This window comes from Acomys russatus, chromosome 4, assembly GCF_903995435.1.
Source record: "Acomys russatus chromosome 4, mAcoRus1.1, whole genome shotgun sequence".
Lineage (NCBI taxonomy): Eukaryota > Metazoa > Chordata > Mammalia > Rodentia > Muridae > Acomys > Acomys russatus.
In genome coordinates this window covers 43440852-43460531 of record NC_067140.1, presented here as the reverse complement: position 1 = coordinate 43460531, position 19680 = coordinate 43440852, and the positions used below count along the sequence as shown (strand labels likewise).

The 19680-nt window shown below is 38.2% G+C and overlaps 1 protein-coding gene across 1 annotated transcript in view; it reads right to left on the bottom strand.

Annotated features, from left to right (window-relative positions):
• Dcdc1 (doublecortin domain containing 1) overlaps positions 1 to 19680 on the bottom strand; it is a 364522-nt gene that overhangs the window by 131281 nt on the left and 213561 nt on the right. Inside the window, 2 exon segments of the mRNA XM_051144875.1 lie at positions 17894 to 18051; positions 18676 to 18807. Coding sequence (XP_051000832.1) covers positions 17894 to 18051; positions 18676 to 18807 — 290 coding nt within the window.

The following is a 19680-nucleotide window of genomic DNA, read 5'->3' as shown; positions in this document are numbered from 1 at the left end:
AACATCAAAATTAAGACTCTTAACAGTCACTGGTCATTAATATCTCTCAACATCAATGGTCTCAATTCTCCAATAAAAAGGCACAGATTAATTGACTGGATGCATAAACAAGATCCAACATTCTTCTGCATTCAAGAAACACATCTCACCCATAAAGATAGACATTACCTCAGGGTAAAAAGCTGGAAAAAATATTCCAAGCCAATGGTCACAAGAAACAAGTAGGCGTAGCCAATTAACATCTAATAAAATAGACTTTCAACCAAAATTAATCATAAGGGCTGAGGAAGGACACTTCATACTCATCAAAGGTAAAGTCAACCAAGATGACATCACAATTCTGAACATCTATGCTCCCAATACAAGGGCACCCACATTTGTAAAAGATCTACTAATGAGGCTTAAACCACACATCGATCCCCGCACAATATTAGTGGGAGACTTCAACACCCCACTCTCACTGAAGGATAGGTCATTGAAACAGAAACTAAGCTGAAAATAACATCATTAACCGATGCGGCAAAACAAACGGATCTTATAGATATCTACAGAACCTTTTACTCAAACAAGAAAGAATACACCTTCTTCTCTGCACCCCATGGAACATTCTCCAAAATTGATCACATAGTAGGTCACAAAGCAAGCCTCAACAGATACAAGAGGATTGAAATAATACCTTGTATCCTATCAGATCACCATGCTTTTAGGCTGCAATTCAACAACAACAGAAATAACAAAAAGCCTACACATACATGGAAACTAAACAACTCTCTACTTAATGATACCTGGGTCAGGGAGAAAATAAAGAAAGAAATTAAGAACTTCCTGAAATTCAATGAAAATGAAGAAACAACATATCCAAATTTGTGGGATATCTTGAAAGCAGTGCTAAGAGAAAAATTCATAGCACTCAGTGCTTTTAAAAAGAAATTGGAAACATCCCACATAAGCAATTTAACGACACAACTGGAAGCCCTAGAAAAAAAGAAGCAGAAACACCCAAGAGGAGTAGATGTCTGGAAATAATCAAGCTCGGGACTAAAATTAATAAATTAGAAACAAAGAAAACAGTCCAAAGAATCAACAAAACCAAGAGCTGGTTTTTTGGGAAAATCAACAAGATAGACAAACCATTAGCCAAACTAACTAAAAGGCAGAGAGACAGTATCCAAGTCAACAAAATCAGAAATGAAAAGGGAGACATAACAACAGACACTGAAGAAATACAAAGAATTATAAGATCCTACTTCGAAAGCATATATGCCACAAAATTTGAAAATCTAAAGGAAATGGATGATTTTCTTTATCAATTCCAGTTGCCAAAATTGAGTGAAGAATAGATAAATAAGCTAAATAGTCCCATTTACCCTACAGAAATAGAAGAAATCATTGATAGTTTCCCAAGCAAAAAAAGCCCAGGGCCAGATGGTTTCAGTACAGAATTCTAATAGACCTTCAAGGATGTGCTAATATCGATACTCTTCAAGCTACTCCAAAAGATAGAAATGGATGGAACATTACCAAATTCATTCTATGAGGCCATAGTCACATTGCTATCTAAACTTCAAAAGACCCAATGAATAAAGAGAATTTCAGACCAATTTCTCTTATGAACATTGATGCAAAAGTATTCAATAAAATACTTGCAAAACAAATAAAAGAACATATCAAAGATATCATTCGCCATGACCAGGTAGGCTTCATTCTAGGCATGCAGGGATGGTTTAATATATGGAAATCCATCAATGTAATCAACCATATAAACAAACTGAAAGTAAAAAAAAAAACCCACATGATCATTTCCTTAGATGCAGAGAAAGCATTTGATGAAATCCAACACCCATTCATGTTTAAAGTTTTGGAGAGATCAAGGATACAAGGTACATACCTCAACATAATAAAGGCTATATACAGCAAGCCAATAGCCACAATCAAATTAAATGGTGAGATACTTAAGGAAATTCCTCTAAAATCAGGAACAAGACGAGGCTGCCCACTCTCTCTATATTTCTTCAATATAGTACTGAATTTTCTAGCCAGCAATAAGAAAACAAAAGAAGATCAAGGAGCTCCAAATGGGAAAGGAGGAAGTCAAATTATCCCTATTTTCAGATGATATGATAGTGTACATAAGTGACCCCCAAAATTCCACCAGAGAACTACTACAGCTGGTAAACACCTTCAGCAAATTGGCTGGATACAAAATTAACTCAAAAAAGTCTGTAGCCTTCCTACATACAAATGACAAGCATGCAGAGGAAGAAATTAGGAGAACTATACCCTTCACAATAGCCACAAGCAATATAAAATATTTAGGAGTGACTCTAACCAAGCAAGTGAAGGACTTGTTTGAAAATATTTCAAAACTCTGAAGAAAGAGATTAAAGATGACATCAGAAGATGGAATGATCTTCCTTGCTCATGGATCAGGAGAATTAACATAGTAAAAATGGCCATCTTACCAAAAGCACTTTACAGATTCAATGCAATCCCTATCAAAATACATATACAATTTTTTAAAGACATTGAAAGTTCAATTCTGAACTTCATATGGAAAAACAAAAAACCCAGAATAGCTAAAACAATCTTGTACAATAAAAGATCCTCTGGAGGAATCTCCATACCTGATCTCAAGCTGTACTATAAAGCAACAGTAACTAAAACAGCATGGTACTGGCACAACAATAGGCTGGTTGATCAGTGGAATTGAATTGAAGACCCAGATATGAATCCACACACATATGTTCACTTGATTTTTGACAAAGAAGCCAAATCTATTTAATGGAAAAAGGATAGCATCTTCAACAAATGGTGCTGGTCTAACGGAATGTCTACATGTTAAAAAATGTAATTGGACCCATATTTTTCACCATGCACAAAACTCAAATCCAGGTGGATCAAAGACCTCAACATAAAACCAGAGACACTAAGTCAGTTAGAAGAAAAAGTGGGGAAGAGCTTGGAACACATTGGCACAGGAGACAACTTCCTGAACAGAACACCAACGGCCCAGGCCTTAAGGTCAACAATTAATAAATGGGACCTCATGAGGCTGAGAAGCTTCTGTAAGGCAGGAAATACTGTCAAGAGAACAAAGCGACAGCCTACAGACAAGGAAAAGATCTTCACCAACCCTACATCTGACAAAGGTCTAATATCCAAAATATATAAAGAGCTCAAGAAATTAAGTATCATAACCCAATTGAGAAGTGGGGCTCAGAATTAAACAGAGAATTCTCAACAGAGAAATATCAAATGGCTGAGAAACACTTAAAGAAATGCTCAACCTCCTTAGTCATCAGGGAAATGCAAATCAAAACAACTCTGAGATTCCATCTTACACCCATCAGAATGGCTAAGATCAAAAATTCAAATGAAACCACATGCCTGTGGGAATGTGAACTAGTCCAGCCACTTTGGAAATCTATCTGGGGCTATCTCAGAAAAATGGGAATAGGGCTTCCTCAAGACCCAGATAGTCCACTCTTTGGAATATACCCAGAAGATTATCCAGCACACAACAAGAACATTTGCTCAACCATGTTCATAGCAACGTTATTCATAATAGCCAGAACCTGGAAACAGCCTAAGTGTCCCTCAGTAGAAGAATGGATAAAGAAATTGTGGTACATTTACACTATGGAATACTACTCAGCTATTAAAAACAAGGAAATCCCGAAATTTGTGGACAAATGGATTGAACTAGAAATGATCATAATGAGTGAGTTAAGCCAGAAGCAGAAAGAGTCAAATGGTATATATTCACTTATATCTGCATACTAGCCCAAGGGATATGTCCCATGAAAGTCTTCACTCACCAGGAAAGTGGGACAGAGGGGAGGACATCCTATTGAGACTGTAGGTGAGAGAAACATGGGAGAATGGGGAAATAGATGGATCCAGAGGGCTCTAGAAACCTACAAGAAGAACATTATGATGGGCAGATATGGGCTCAGGGGTCCTGCTCAAACTATGGCACCAGCCAAGGAAAATACACGCAGTAAACTTCGAACTCCTACCCAGATCTCGCCAATGGATAGGACATTCTCCACAGTTGAGTGGAAAGTGGGGTCTGACTTTCACAAGAACTCTGGTGCCCCATATTTGACCACGTCCCCTGGATGATGAGTCCTGGTGGCACTCAGAGGAAGGATAGCAGGCTAACAAGAAGAGACTTGATACCCTATGAGCATATAGAGGAGGAGGAGGTCCCCCCCCAGTCATAGTCATAGGGAAGGGGAGTAAGGGGAAATGGGAGGGAGGGAGGAATGGGAGGATGCAAGAGATGGGATAATAATTGATATGTAATATGAATAAATTAATAAAATATATATTTTTAAAAATGTGAAACTTTGCATGCTGTACCTATTTCTAGTCTCCTGAATATGTTTATCTGTAGTATATGTAAATATCTATATGAAAGAGGACACCTGTTTCTACCAAACATACACAAGTACCACCTAGCCCTACAGATCCAAATGTACTTTTCAATGTATGTATTTCCAGTGGCCGCAACACACAAAAGCACATCTAATTTAGAAATTTAATTTTAACTCTTCCTTTTTATTTAGTGTCTGTGCATCTGGCCTCCTCCAAATGATGACACAAGTAGTGTCTACTCATCCAACCTTGTTCAATCTGATCTTATTTTTTCACTCTTATAGGGAAACCCATTTCCAGTTAATTCTAAACAGAATTTCCCATTGGAAATATGATAAATACCTCCACCTGCTGTTGAAACCAGGAATTAATTTTGAAGCTACTTTGTAGGCTACATTTCAAAAGATGCTAGTAGGAACTGTTAAGTTGAAGACATACTCAATGTCTAGCTCTGGTAGTACCAATACTTCTGTTTCATAGCACCAGATAGTTATTTTCATTGAAAAACAAAAACAAAATGAAGCAAATACTTGTTTTTCTGGTATGTGCTTTGTCTGGGTTAACTTTATGCCCATGCTGAAGAGTCTCTCAGCAATTACCATTTTTGCTCTTGGCATTTTGTGTTTTCCATTGGGAACTGGTGTTCCATCAGGTTTTGTTTATCTCGTTGGATTTTGCTTGGTTGGTTTAGTTGTTTTTTCTTAGGTTGATTTGGTTTGCCTTGGCTTGCATCACTAGGGATTGGACTCAAGAGCTTTGCACATCCTAGGTGGGTGAGCTACCACTGGGGTGTGTCTTTTTAAAACTGCGCATCTTGAAGGAGTTCCAGAAGTGTGGAAGATTGCAGAGAAATGTACAGAAAAGTCTTGTGAACCTTTCCCAGCATATTCTGGTGGTGATGTCATACAAGCATGGTGCCATGTAGAACCAGAAAGCCAGCCTTGGTGCAGTACCCAAGTTCACTTAGATGCTAAGCACACATCTGTGTCTGTATATGTTGTGTGTCTCTGCTGCGTTTTCATATATGTAATCACACCTGCCATCAGACACTCAGTTAACACAAGTATACCTTCATTCTACAGCCATCACCTCTCCCACTTCCACAGCTGCTCTCTATCATTGTACCCATGTTATTTTATGAGCGTGTGCATATACTTACAAAATCTGTATGCTTTTGAAAATGGTCTTTCACTTGCCATATCCAAGTTATGATATGTTTTGTATCTTCCCTATGCTGAATATAATTCCATGTTTAGTCATGCTTAGGAAAAAATGTGTTTTAATGTGAAGCATGACTTGAGGGTCTTTTAGTCACATTCAGAAGATACCTGCATCTTAGCTACCACATACAATATGTGTCAAAACACTTAGGGACAGTGACTTTTCTTAGCTACTTGATATTGGAAATTATTTGAACAGTCAAGTTTTCACAGTGACAAAAATAGGTTCAATTATGTCACAGCTAGATTAAGGTTTTGGAAATTAGTAGTTTTTATAATGTAGCCTATTAATCTTAAGGTGTTTACCCGAGTCAATAACAAAGAAAAACACAGGCATTTTAATCTTAGGAAGTATGTTTCACATACATAAGGTCCTGTGTGTACCAAAAAACAAAGCAAAACAAAACAAAAATTAAAAAAAGTCTTGCTATCTAGCAAACCATATTAAATATTAAATTATTTATGTTTATTAAAATATTTTTGTTTTATATAAATAAAATAAAATGTTTAAGATAAAAAATATTAAAAGATTTTGAAAATTGTCTCTAGTTGCTCCTGGAGAAGTAACTGCTACAAAATTAAAATACACTTCAAAAGAGAGCTTTTGATTTGATATATGTATTTTCATGAATATGAAATTAAACAAACCCCAGTTTTTTTACATAATATTGTACATGTAAAAACTCTTTGATCCAGCAGAGCTGGATGGCAGTTTTTAATTTTTAACTTTAAAGTTAACATATAAAGTGTTAAAGACTGTTGTGGCATTTTCAAAGAAGGTGGGTTTCAGTGACACTCCTTCCCCTCAGTCACCCTGTTACTCCTAATACTCCCTTGGCAACTCTACAACTTCTATTTGTCTTTCATGCCCCCAGGTGTCCTTTTGCCCATCCTCTGTCCTCTCCTTTACTCATATTTACATAGGAGATTACGGAGATAGATATAGATTATATAGGCACATATTCAAGTACCCATGTATACATTACAGCTTACATCTATATATGACAGCGAATATGATTTTTTTTCATCTTTCTGAGTTTAGGTCTCTCCACTGTACACTTCTGGATAGTAACTTTTATAAGAACAAACCTTACATGTCACTATCATGGGAGTAATCTACTATTCCCCAGAAAGGCTTTGAAAGCCTATAATGTAGCATTCCTTATGAATATGCAGATTCACAGTAAACGGCGACACAGGGATCCATGTTCTCAGAGCATCTTCATGACTGTTGTTAGACTTACCAAACACAAAATAGCATGCCTCCACCGCTGTAAATGCAATTACTACAACATGTATTAAGAGGAAGCATCAATGACCCAAGATGAGGAAATGCTCTCTTCTACTTGCTATTTGCCCTGTGGTAGAGGTTTCGTAATAAATAAGTAATAGGCAGCAAAAGTCATTAAGGTCCAAACCTTTTTGCCTTCTCTCTAATATTACTTGAAGTTCATCTCTATAGAAATCTTTATCAAAAGTATAAAGAGTTATATGATCTGACAAGAACCCCGAGAAAAAAATAAGAATTTTCTCAAGGGGAGATTCTCACACTTATTTATAGCCTCTAGTTTGGTGATGGAGATAGTTTGATAGACCCAATTTCTTTCATTCAATAAAGGTAAAATCATATGTTGAAAGAATGACTATAGTTTAGTACTATAACTTATTTCATTGTGCACATAAGTATTTATGTATGTTATATGTTTCTGTGTTTAGAAACATATGTTTGAAAGTCCCTTTGGTGATGAGAAGTTTTTGTTTCTGAGATAGTGTCTCACCATCCAGTCCAGGCTTGCCTATAACTCAGGGTCGTCTTTCCTCAGCCTCCCTAGAGGCATGGACCACCACTTCTGGCAAAGTGCAAGAGTTTTTAGCAGTTTGATTTTTGGATATTTTTCAAAGACAGGGCCTTGCTATGTCAACCAGACTACTTGGCATTACCTGTGTAACTCAAGCCGGCCTCAACTCAGAATCTGCCTCTGACAGCTTAGATTCTAGTTATACACCATTGGGTTGAGCAAGATATTTCACTGTTATTTTAAAACATTCAAATATTATGCAGCATAACTATATATGTCCCAGGGGAACTAAAAATACATTTTGAATGATATTTTTAAATATAGTAATGTTTGGCCACTGTCCAGTAAGATTCCAGATTCCTTAAAAGCAGTACACACGTGAGGATCGTCAAGGCTGCCTGGGCACTTTTCATGAGCCCAGAATTTACATTTCACTGCACAATGATCACTATGGCTTTTCTGGACATCAGGAAACTCAGTATCAGCACTATTAAATAAATGCCCCAAAATCCACACAGGGAGCGCCAGAGACAGCTAGGACAAAGTGCTGGACTCACGTGTCCCCAGTTGTGAAGTGTCAGCCTGGAAGTGACACCATTTGCCTTAACAAGCACCCAGTGAGCATGTGTCAAGTGAGTGGATTAGTGCAACAGTGAGAAGTCAGTGCTCAGCTTTTCGAATGACAACTGGACTCACTTGAGTACTGACACACAACAAAGGAGGCATGGCAATGAAGAAAACTTAGCAATAAGAGTTATATTTTCATCATGCAGTTAAGACCTAGAAGCTACTTTGCTCAGCTCACCCTGCACTTCTAAGTCACCAAATGGCCCAAGAACGGACTTTTTTTTAATCTAAAAAGACTTAATGAGAATCGTAGAGGTAACAAGTCAGTCAAAAGGATTTTCATTTCATAATTTCAAGGAGATAAAATGACATGAGGATGGTTATGTATAGACTACATTATTCTTAACTAACAGTTGAAATAAAACTGTTTTATAGAAATCTATAGACACCACCCATTAACAAAGAATGGTATTTGATATTTCTGTTTATGTGTGTGAAAATAATTCTAAGACAGACATAACTTATGACAATTGGTTAACTTTATGTTCCAAATTAAACACACAAGAAAATATAAATATATGCTCTATGTTTGAAGAAAGAAAATTTCATAAAGAACAAATTCAGGACTCTTCCTTTGACTATCTAAGCAAAAACTACAGAAAATAGAAAAGAAAAACCTGGAAGTTAGACTATGAAGTCAAACTAATTTTGGGGTATCAAATCTCCATAATCTAAGCTAGAACTTCAATAACAGAATGGTACCAAAAGGTTTATGACACAGCAAAGAGTGAAAACCATCGTGGTCTTGTGAGTGCTGTTACACACTGGCTACAGAGATTTAAGCAGACAGCAGAAAGGAGATCCGTAATAAATGCTCATTGTTTAATTATGTGCATCTGGACAAGAGTGAGAGATGTCTGTTATGGTGTAATCCACGCTCTGAACGTTTTGGAAACTAACTGGTGAGTAACAAAGAAAAATGCTGAGGTAAAGAGGGATAATATTACCAGCCATAAAAGGAAATGATAAACATGTGTAAGGAAATAGAGAATGAAGCATTGCTAGACGGGCCATAAACCAAATAGCAACAAATGTCAAAGTAGAAATCACTTCAAAAATGTCCTCCAATCATGGGCAAATTAGCCTAGACCCTGTAACTCGTGCATTTTGTTTGCCTGCAAAACCAACAGCACTGTGGGTGTTTCTGCCAGCTCTACATGCAGCCTGCTCCCCTTTACTGCAGCTGTAGTGACTTATGTGTGCACGGGCACCTAACCCTGAAAAGCCACTTCCATGGGTGGCAGCTGAACCCGAGAGGGTACTTCCCTAGGCTGTTGATTTCAAGCCAGGAGCTGCTTCAGCAGTACTCTCTTTCCCTTCAAAAGAATGTGTGCTTTTATGCTCAGGAGGTTTTGCAATGCAGGGTCTTTCCACGGTGATGCTTTCCACTTGCCCTACTGTAACGAGAAACACTTCTCTTTAAGTGCCCTGATGGTGGACAAAGGCTTTGCCTGCCCGTCCTTGTCTACAACGTTAATAAGCTTTCTCATGGCCCCTTTCCCACCAAACGTCACCATTTTAATATCTTTCTGTGCAACCTGATGTTCTCTCTCACTGTAAACTTGGATGGGAGTGGAAAGCACTACCATCCCATAACATGGATGTTATGCTGCTTTGAAATTTCCACATCCTAACAGCTCGTTGCATTATGTTTTAATCCAGCCTTACTTGAGCTGCAATACATGGGCAAGAAGCTATTTGCATCTGATAGCAGCAGGGAGAGGGGAAAATCAAAATTTTTCAATCAAGTGACACTAGTTATAATCACACTTCAGGGAAGGTCTGAAGAGCTGGCTACAACAAACAGAGACTCCATGGCTTTCAGTTTTTTCTTTGTTTGGTTAGTGTGTGTATGTGTGCATGCACACACGCATTGTGCTTTTTTTTTCCGTAAGACAGAAGAACATGAAGTTTGGTGGGTGGGTATGTATTGGGGCATATCTGGGAAAAGTTGGGGAGGGGAAAGAATATGGCCAAATATGTTGTATGAAAAAAAAAACAAAAAAACAAAAACAAAAAAACAAACAAACAAACAAAAAACCACACAACAAATGGCCTCTAGCCTGGTTTCTGTTAAAGTCTTTGTCCACTCTGAAACCTCTTGGGCCAGGCCTCTACTGTCTCTATTTCTCTTGGATTCTGTTGCCCTAAACACCCTCTAGAAAAGCTTAGCATCTCTCTGTATCAAGTACTTTAAGGCTTCTCTAGTGCCAAAGTTCCAAGCTCTTGCAAACTCATCTCGCAAGTGACTTGCAAAGGTCCATGAAGCACATGACTGTGTGGTCACAGCACTGCATCAATTTTTGGTCTCAATTTTCTGTATTAATTACTTCTCTTGTTGCTATGACAAAACGCTTGGCAGATGCAACTTAAGGGAAGGGCATCTTGTTGTGGCTCAGGTTTGAGATACAGTCACTCCTCCTAGGAAAGCAATGGGAGCTGGCAGAGATGAGCACAGATGCTCGCTGCTGCCTTCCTTTCTCTTCCTTCTTATTCACTCTGAGTCCTCAGGCCACAGAGTGGTACTGCCCACAAGTACGGTGGGTCTCCATACCCCATCTCTGTTGAAACTCTCTGGAAAGCCTGCCCAGACAGGCGGAGAGGTAGCAACTAGGTAATTACAAATCCACTGAAGTTGACATTGAAGATTCACAACCTTAGGCTTGCAGGAGGAGAAATGTAGAAAGAGACAGCTGTGTTAGGGAGCTAACACATAGGTGACTCTGTCATCCTTCTTTCATCCACTTCCATACATGGGAACCTGAGAATGCAACCATCTGTATCCCCCTTTCTAGCTTCCTTTACTTTCTACTTCTACCATTAAAATCCTAGACCTTCCTCTCCCCGCCCCCAACCCCGCTTTCTCTCTGACTTCCTCTATTATTATTCTCTTATTTTTTAACACATAGTCTCCCACTTAAATAGAACTTTGCCATTTTGTCTACAGTGATTGACTGTAAATTCCGGGGACCTCTGGCCTCTGCTCCCGCCCCAGCACTTGTGTTATTGGCACATGCTGTTGCCCCTGGATTTCATGCAAGTGCTGCTAATCTAAGTCAGGTCCTTGAGCTCCTAAACTCTTCACACACTGACCCACATCCTCCGCACCTATACACTTCCATAGGGAGCTACAAAAAAATTCAAGAATACTAGTGTGCTCCATTCAACCATTAAGCAATCCTAAGGACAACCCTGAATGGAACTGAAAGATGAAGGCTGTGTTTTGAAAAATAGAAATTAATCAAACTAGTTATAAATTAATCAAACCCATGTCTGAGATGAGAATGCAAGTTACTCATAGAATGTTGACTTGAAAAATCTTTGATAATTTCCTAATTGATGCACAGCAATGCACACACACACCTGCTATTTTGTAATTTGTTTCAAGGAAATAATGAAATTCTATTACTTGTTCTCCTAATCTTAATTCGCAGAGGGCGTGAGGGAATTCATTGGAAAAGTTTACTAAACCCTGAGTTGGGTAGATGGAGTCTCAGCACACAGACCTTGGCTGGACCCCAGGGCCCACGTGAAAGCAGGGCGGGCAGAGGGCGGTCCTGGAGGCTCTGGCCAGGGAGCTGAATCAACGTGCTCTGGGTTGTGACAGACCTGCATCTAAACAAGGTGGAAGCTGACAGAGGAGAGCAGATGCCAGCCTCTGTGCTTCATATGAGCACATGCAGTTATGTGTAACACACACAAACTCCTACAACAAATTCACTAAAACCGAAACAGGCATCAAATTTACCCAATATCCAAACATTTGACTTTCTAATCAGAAAACAAATTAATAGCTTACCCCCTCTAGAGCATAATCTCATATTCTGAAATTCTATTGCATAAATCACTAAAAATGTAAGCAAACTGTGAAATGTGAGCACTTCCAAGCTAAGCAGGCTAGCCTACTGTTGGATTTCACTCCTAGAAATCACAGTTAGACACAGTGGCATCAGAATGAATTTCTTTATTACACCACTGTTGGTAAGCATTTTAGATGAACGAACCTGTAGTATAATAAAGAAATTGATTATGATGATTACCAAAACTGACCTGTTTATTTATTAGCTCTTTAAAAATTTCTGTTGATGTTTACTGAAGAAAAAGGAGGATAGCTCAAAGCAAATAACACGGTTACATATTATTATCAACTCTATGGTAAACCACACAAACGACTTAATTGGCTGATAAATCATAAGCTGTCAGAGGCTTAAGAAAATCATAATATGATTCTTTCAATTTTAATATGTGGTTTTTTACAATTTGTAATTATATAGACATGATCATCATCTGCTTGCGTAGAGAACGTCTCATTACTATTAATTTATCTTTCCTTGAAAAGCAAGAGACTGTAATAGTTCCTATAGCTGGTGTATCTTACATGTGTTATAGAAAGAGCCTTAAATACAGAAAAAATTAAAAAGCATGTCATTTTTCTCAAGCTTCAGTTCTTATTTTGTTGGGGGGAAGAAAGGACTTTTAAAAATTGACCAGTGCAATATCGTTGGGATTCATTTTGTCTTGGAATGACAAATACAATCAAGTGAGCACCAAATGCTCATGTCTAGACCATGCCAATCATATCCAGACTTCATTACGGTAAGAATATGAGCTTTACAGCAATTGTAAAAATGTAAACAACGCTCTAAAACTGACTCAGAAGGCCTAGCTCATAATGAAGTTTTGATTCTAATTTAAATTCTCTTAGGCATGATGTTCGTCGTTCAGAACGGTCTGTTTTTATTATGATGGGAACACTGGTTATTCTTCAGGGATCAGAAACACCTGTTTCTTAGTAAATTACGTTGCCTAATGATTATAATAATTGTAAGCGCTAGATTAACTTCCAAATGAAAATATTGTGTTATGTATTTTTTAATTGTCAGTGGAAAATATGAAACAAAAGGTAGAACAGATCTTTGTATTTCAGCCCAAATATTCTTCCCAGTAAAGTATGTATCAAGTGTCCATATTAAAATGCTTTTCAAAACCTGTGTTGATTTTTACATATTTTATTTTTATTTAAACATTTTTTTGATTCTTAAATTTTGGGGAAAATGTTATATATAAAATTTTAAAACCCAGTAACAACTGCCAATATTTTGATACATTTCCTTCAAATTACTCACCCATCTGCCTACCTGTCTGTCTTCACCTTTATCAATATAAAATCAGGATGACACAGAATATATTTTATAGCTCACTCCTTTTGTTACTGAGACATTGAAGTATATTTTAATGAAAATCATCAAAGGACTTTTAAATATCTGGTCTCTTCAAAGAATGAAGTGCATGCCAACTTGAGTCATGAAGAGAAATGTCAGCTCAGTCCATGGCAGCTGCTCGCTTCCCTGGGAAGGAAGGGGCTGCTCATGAGTACAGCAGCAGAGACCTCACTGCTCACAGAGTCACTAGTGGGAAAGGAACAAAGGCCCTTCCAATGCCACTAACACAGATGTGCCCAAAGGCACACTGTCAGAAACAGTTAAGATGACAGCTACTCACAGTTCATTATTCTCCTCTCACAGGTCACTGGGTGACAAGCTGGGTCAGCTTGCTTTGTTGGATGCTCCACTCCTCCTCTACCTCCTATTCAGTCTACATACTGTTAAGGGGGTCCTTTGGCTAAACTAATGTAAACAAACCCATTCCAGATACTTGAGGATGTGGGACAGTGACATTTATTTTACTTTGGATTAAACTTGGAATCAAATGTATATGCAATGGCAAAAAGGTTTTGCTAAGGGTGAGTAACCAGAGTAAACATGAAAATATATACTTTATAAACTAGGAGCTTGCATCAAGACATCTTAAGATAAAAAAATTCCCTTTTTCAGCAAGAAAAAAATTTTTCCCATGTTACAACAGAAAAAAGGATCAATAGTCAGCCATCTTCCTGAGAATTGGAAATATGAACTAATTGAAATGACTCTGTAGGTGGGAGGACACAGTTTGTGGCTATTGTTTTAGATTATGTGGAGGTGTGGCTGTGTGTTTGAGGGATGGAGTTTTTCATTAAGAATAAAATTCAAAAGAATAGACCAAACAAAAGGCAATAATTTAGTCTACTTTTTAAAAAATAACACACATATTGGTATGGAAGAAATAAATAAAAGTAGTGAGGGAATGGCGTCTAGAGATTCATAGAGGTCTGTGTTTGAATCTTGCCTCTCCATTAGCCTCGTAACTGCACATTATGTAGATACTTTGAATTTGTATCTTCATTGATTTTGAAAGTAGGTACATTACCAAGCTGAGTGATCAGTACGCATCGACTTCTCCTCATATTACAAGAATAACTATGTAGCACAGCACTGGTTATGTGACATGTACTCAACAAACAGCCGCTAGCAGTTACCGTCCACCAGACCTATATGCACAATGTCTATGACAAGTTACAGTCACAGTACTAGGAAAGGACTAACTGCAATAAATTAACTCAAGGTTAGGCTTCTGTAAAAATAGGACACGTCGACTACAGATCTGTATAGTTAAACGCAACAGAAATTCGGGGATTTGGCTCCTTTGATGTTTTCTACCTCTTATTTAGTCTCATGGAAAACTCAGCATCTTACTACTTTCACTTTCTCCTTTCCAAAATATTCTACCCTATTTAAAAGTTCCCATTTCAAGATACCCAGTTCAAATAATAACTTCATCTGAAGGGCTGAGACGTTGAGTGGCTGCTATGACAAGAGGGTGGATGGTCAAGCAGCTCATGGTAGATGCTAAGGACAGGGTTTGGGCCCTGTTTGGTCTGCCTTAAATTACTGAGAAACCTTAATCAAAACAAGCAAATCTCCCTGGTTTCAGTGTTCTCTCACTAAAGCATAGATAAGTCCCCTGTGTTCCAGGCTGAACAAGTTACTGAACAATAACACATGTAATTGATAAGGTTGCAGAGCCTTGGCTGTTCTTATTTACAGTCCAATGCTACCTGGATTAATTTCACATATTATCTGCCACTATGTCCCAATATCCCTTTCTTTTCAGCAATTGACTATTGCGGCTCCAATTTTCCTTCATTTTTCTTGGGAATAGAAACTAGATTCCTCCACACCTAGTTCTTTTCAGTTTCCCATTTTCACAATACAGGTAATTTTCTATCACTCATTTATCACGTACAGTGAGTTCTGTTTTAATAAGTTAACATTGAGAAAATCATGCATGTATATAATATAATATCACACATTGATTCTGGTATTTGGCATACATGCCAACCTAACAAAACAATCTAGGATTCAAAGTCACCAACACACCAAATTCTATACCACATTCTAAATTTTCCCCATAGTTCCTTATTCAAAAGGATTGTGATAAAGAACAGAGAGAGAGAGAGAGAGATGAACTGGAATAGTGTCTGTTGAGGTCACCTGTGAGGGGAGGGAGTCAGAAAGCACTTCAAGACTTAAGAACAGAAATGGTGCACTCTGATGGGTGCCCATGGAGAAAAAGCCCATAGGCAATTTCTTACAAAAAGAAAAAAAAAATACAGATGTATTTCTCAGTCAATTCTTATTGACAAAAACTTCAAATCTAAATACATGAGTTCCAGAAAGTACATAGAATTAAATTCTGGGGTTGGAAAGATGCTCAGAATCTAAGGGCTTTTTCTGTTCTACCAGAAGACCCAAGTTTATTTTCCAGTACCCACACTGGACAGCTCACAACTGCCTCCAACTCCAACTGCAAGGGAGTCATTGACTTCCTTTCATCTCTGTAGGACTGTGTTGATGTAAACACACACACACACACACACACACACACACACACACACACATACATACACACACACACACACACAACACATACACACACGGAAAGAGAGAGAAAGAGAGAGAGAGAGAGAGAGAGAGAGAGAGAGAGAGAGAGGCATGCACACATACACACATGTACACAAACACATGAATGATTAAAAATAGATCTTTAGAGTTAAACTCTATATATCAATGTTTTTCTACACTGTCACACATTCATACCAATGTTAAAGTTTAATTTAAAAATTAATCATGGTAAGAAATTAAACTAATAACAACTAATAAATAAAACAACATAATCGAATAAAATTGTGACTTGGTTATTTCTGGAATTTTTCTTTAAATATATGGACCATGAGTAACCATAGAAGACTCACACTATGACAATGTTTAATACTTGTTTAAAATTCTTTTGTACTTTGATTGTTTTTAGACCCTTTTCAGAACTGCCATTACTGGTTCCCTAGATATTTAAAACTATCTCATCTAATTTAACAATTCCAGTGTACAGTATATTAGCTAATCCTATGCTTTGTGGCTGGGGAGGATGGGGGGTCACTCTTCAACTTCTCAAATGTTCAGTTATCAAATTGCATTGCCTCAGGGAATAGAAACAACAACAGAGTAAAAACAGCCAATTTCTAACCTGGGGTAGCCCTGTACCTCCAGAGAAAATACTTCCAGAGACAGAAAACAGAGAGAGCAGGTCAATTAGCACAGGGCAGGGATTAGCATGGAAGGACAGAAGTCCTTTAGGTGTGACAGGAACCTGACAGCAGAAGCAATCTGGTCCTCTAGAGCCCAGGGTAAGAACTAAGCCCAGTATGACAAAATCCAAGGGCTCTGGTCAGAAAACACTGAAGATTTGGCTGTGTGAGTCTAGGAAGATGAGCAGATGGTAGGTAGCTGCACAGTGCAGTATCTACACATCCCTATGTGCCCTGGGATTGCCTGAGTTCCTCTTTTAGATGAAAACACAGAAGACTGCTCCCAAGGGACTTTCACCATAGTGACATGAGAGTGGCACCAAGCATGCTGTGAGAGTGGCCAGGCCATATGGCTATAGCCTACACTCGTGCCATAGAGCATTACAGAGTTGAGAAACAAGCGTGTGAGTGCTTAAAAATTAATCATCAGGGAGGAAAAGTCCTGGAACCTAAACTTTGAAACCCTCCTACCATGAGAGAGTAAGATAGTAATTTTGTTACTTGTTTCTGAACCTCATCATCCAAATAGTTGATTAAAGTCAGAGTCATTTTCGACAGGATTATATCATTTAAGAGTGTAAAATAACCTCCAGTTTCACAAAGCAGTCAAGTTTTTTTTTTCTTTCAAATACAAATGTCACTTCTGTCTGAGTTGCTGAATTAAAGTTAGGGACACCTTCAAACTAAATTAGCATGTGTGCAAATGGTGTTACTTCTTTAAGATCACACGAGTCAGTCATTTTAAGCAAGTATAGACTTAAATTGTAGCTTATAAAGTCATTTTGTGATTGTCAACATCAACAGCAATAAAATGATAGCTATAACAAACATCAGTTTCAGGCTTAGTGAGAAGAATGAATATATATATATATATATATATATATATATGTAATAGTTTCCATTTTCCAATGAGAGATAACTTGAAATTGCTAGCAAACCATGAGTTCTATGTTCCCTTTGGCCATGGAAATGGTTAATGTGTTAAGTGTTGCTATCGAAGACCATGTACCACCCAGGATGCAAGTACAATGCACTCCTCTAGAGAAAACCAAAGGAGCTGCCTATGTGCGGGCCCTCCTCATAGACCTCTAGGCACCTTCACAATTAATTTGACATGTGCTTCGGAATGTCTTTCCTTAATTATGTTATTTCTGTGTGTTTTAGTTAGATTCTAAGACAGCAACTCATCCTAAGTACCGGTATAAATGATTGCATTCATCAATCTTCAACAAAATACACATAAATGCCACCTCTTTTCATCAAATATGACCCCAAAATTAATATGATGGAAAGCCAGGGGGCTTCTAAGATATTTCAACAATCTTCAAGAAATCAATCTTACATGAAACTGAAGGAAAGCGTCGAATGTCATTGAGCAATGAAGCTCCATTCTGCTGTTGTCCTACCTCTGAGTAGGAGCCCTGGGATGTTTCCTTTCCACTTTCCTCAGCAGCAGCACTGTCAGCTGCTCTGTGGCCTCAAGAGAGCTGCCTGGCACGACATGAGTGTCCGAGGGCTCCAGCAGCTGCTTCAGGAAAGGGCTGTTGGCGTGCTTCTGCAGCCCCTCATAATGAGACAGAGAAATGGTGTAGTTAATTTTCATTGAGCGGAAATGTTTATAATATATGTATTCAGAACTGAGAGGCTCCTGGTTCTTTGCATTTTCCTACAGCACAGTATCTTGTAAACCATCAGAACAAAGGAAGGCAATCCTACTGAAAGACAGGCTATCACCATCTATTTAACAAAATGATTTCTATATGACTAGCATTGATTTTATATAAATGTAAATGTGTCTATGGATGTTGCATATGGGCTGGAGCGAGGGTTCAGCACTTAAAAGCACTGACTGGTCTTCCAGGTGCTCCGGGCTTAGACTCCAGCACCCACATGGAAGCTTACAAGTATTCATAATTCCAGTTCCAGGGTAGCCACTTCTGTTCTCCACGGGCAGTAGGCACAGACCCAGTCCATGTATAAACATGAAGGGAAGACATTCACACACAAACTATAAAATAATCAAGTAATTTTTAAAAAAGAATATCACAGCATTACATGACTTGAGCAATGCCCTGAATTGTTGTGAGAAGTTGGGCTTGCTTCCAGAACACAATGGCTAGAACACCTCTTCCCTTTCAAGACACATTTCAGAGGATGTTTCTGTCTTGTCTCTGGCTACCACACTGACCTCTTCTCCACAGTGGTGGCGATGTTCATGGTGAACTGTGGCCCAGGCTCCGTGGGGAATGTGCTCTGTCTGGCTCACATCCACGTCAGCAGTGAGGTCCTCCAGGTAAGTCAGGACAAACTGAGGCTTAGCCTGGAAATAAAGAAAAATTAAAAATACTGCCAGTTTTGTACACTACAATTGCAACCTGGGGCAGATAAATAAGCAGTAAAAAGGTCTAGCTAATACATTTTGTATTTCAGGTCAAATCACTTTGGTTAACTGGTTTTTGTTCTGTTTGTTTGTTTGCTTGTTTGTTACTTGGGGATCTTTATAGCTGGGACATAATCTTTACATTTCTACAGCTATGAAAATATCTAGGACTGGGGAGAATCTCTCTGTTGATAAAATTGCAAGCACGAGGATGCAAGTGATCCAGGATGGTAGTGTGTTTTAGCAATCCTAGTACAGTGGAGGCGGCTGGCAAAAGGCAGATCCGTGGGACTTACTGGTTGCCCAGCCTATTCTTCACTGTTCTCCAGGCCAGTGAGCTAATTTAATCTTAAAAACAAGGTGAGTAGCTCCTGAAGATTTTCATAAAAAGCTGTCCTTTGCACCCCCCCCCACATGTACATGCACACAAACATACACACACACACAAACATAAGTACTACTTACACACGTATATGCAAAATTCACATATTAATAACTAAAGTTTTCATTTCTATTTTTGAAATATGACTGTGAACATGTATGTACATATGTTAAAATGTACAGTTGCTATTTGACTTAGCAGAACTCAGTTGTGTTTAACAACAGACAAGAGAATACAGGATGGGGATGAAACAGATGAAGGAAGTAGAGACAAACAGTCTACATATATCAGACTCAGACCAGTAGCATTAGTCTGTGAACATGGATTGCAAAATTAAATGTTATTTATTTTCACCAACAACCACAGCAGCAAAAATATTGGATATATAAATATAAAAACAGCCTACATGGAACACAATAAGAATGAGCTGT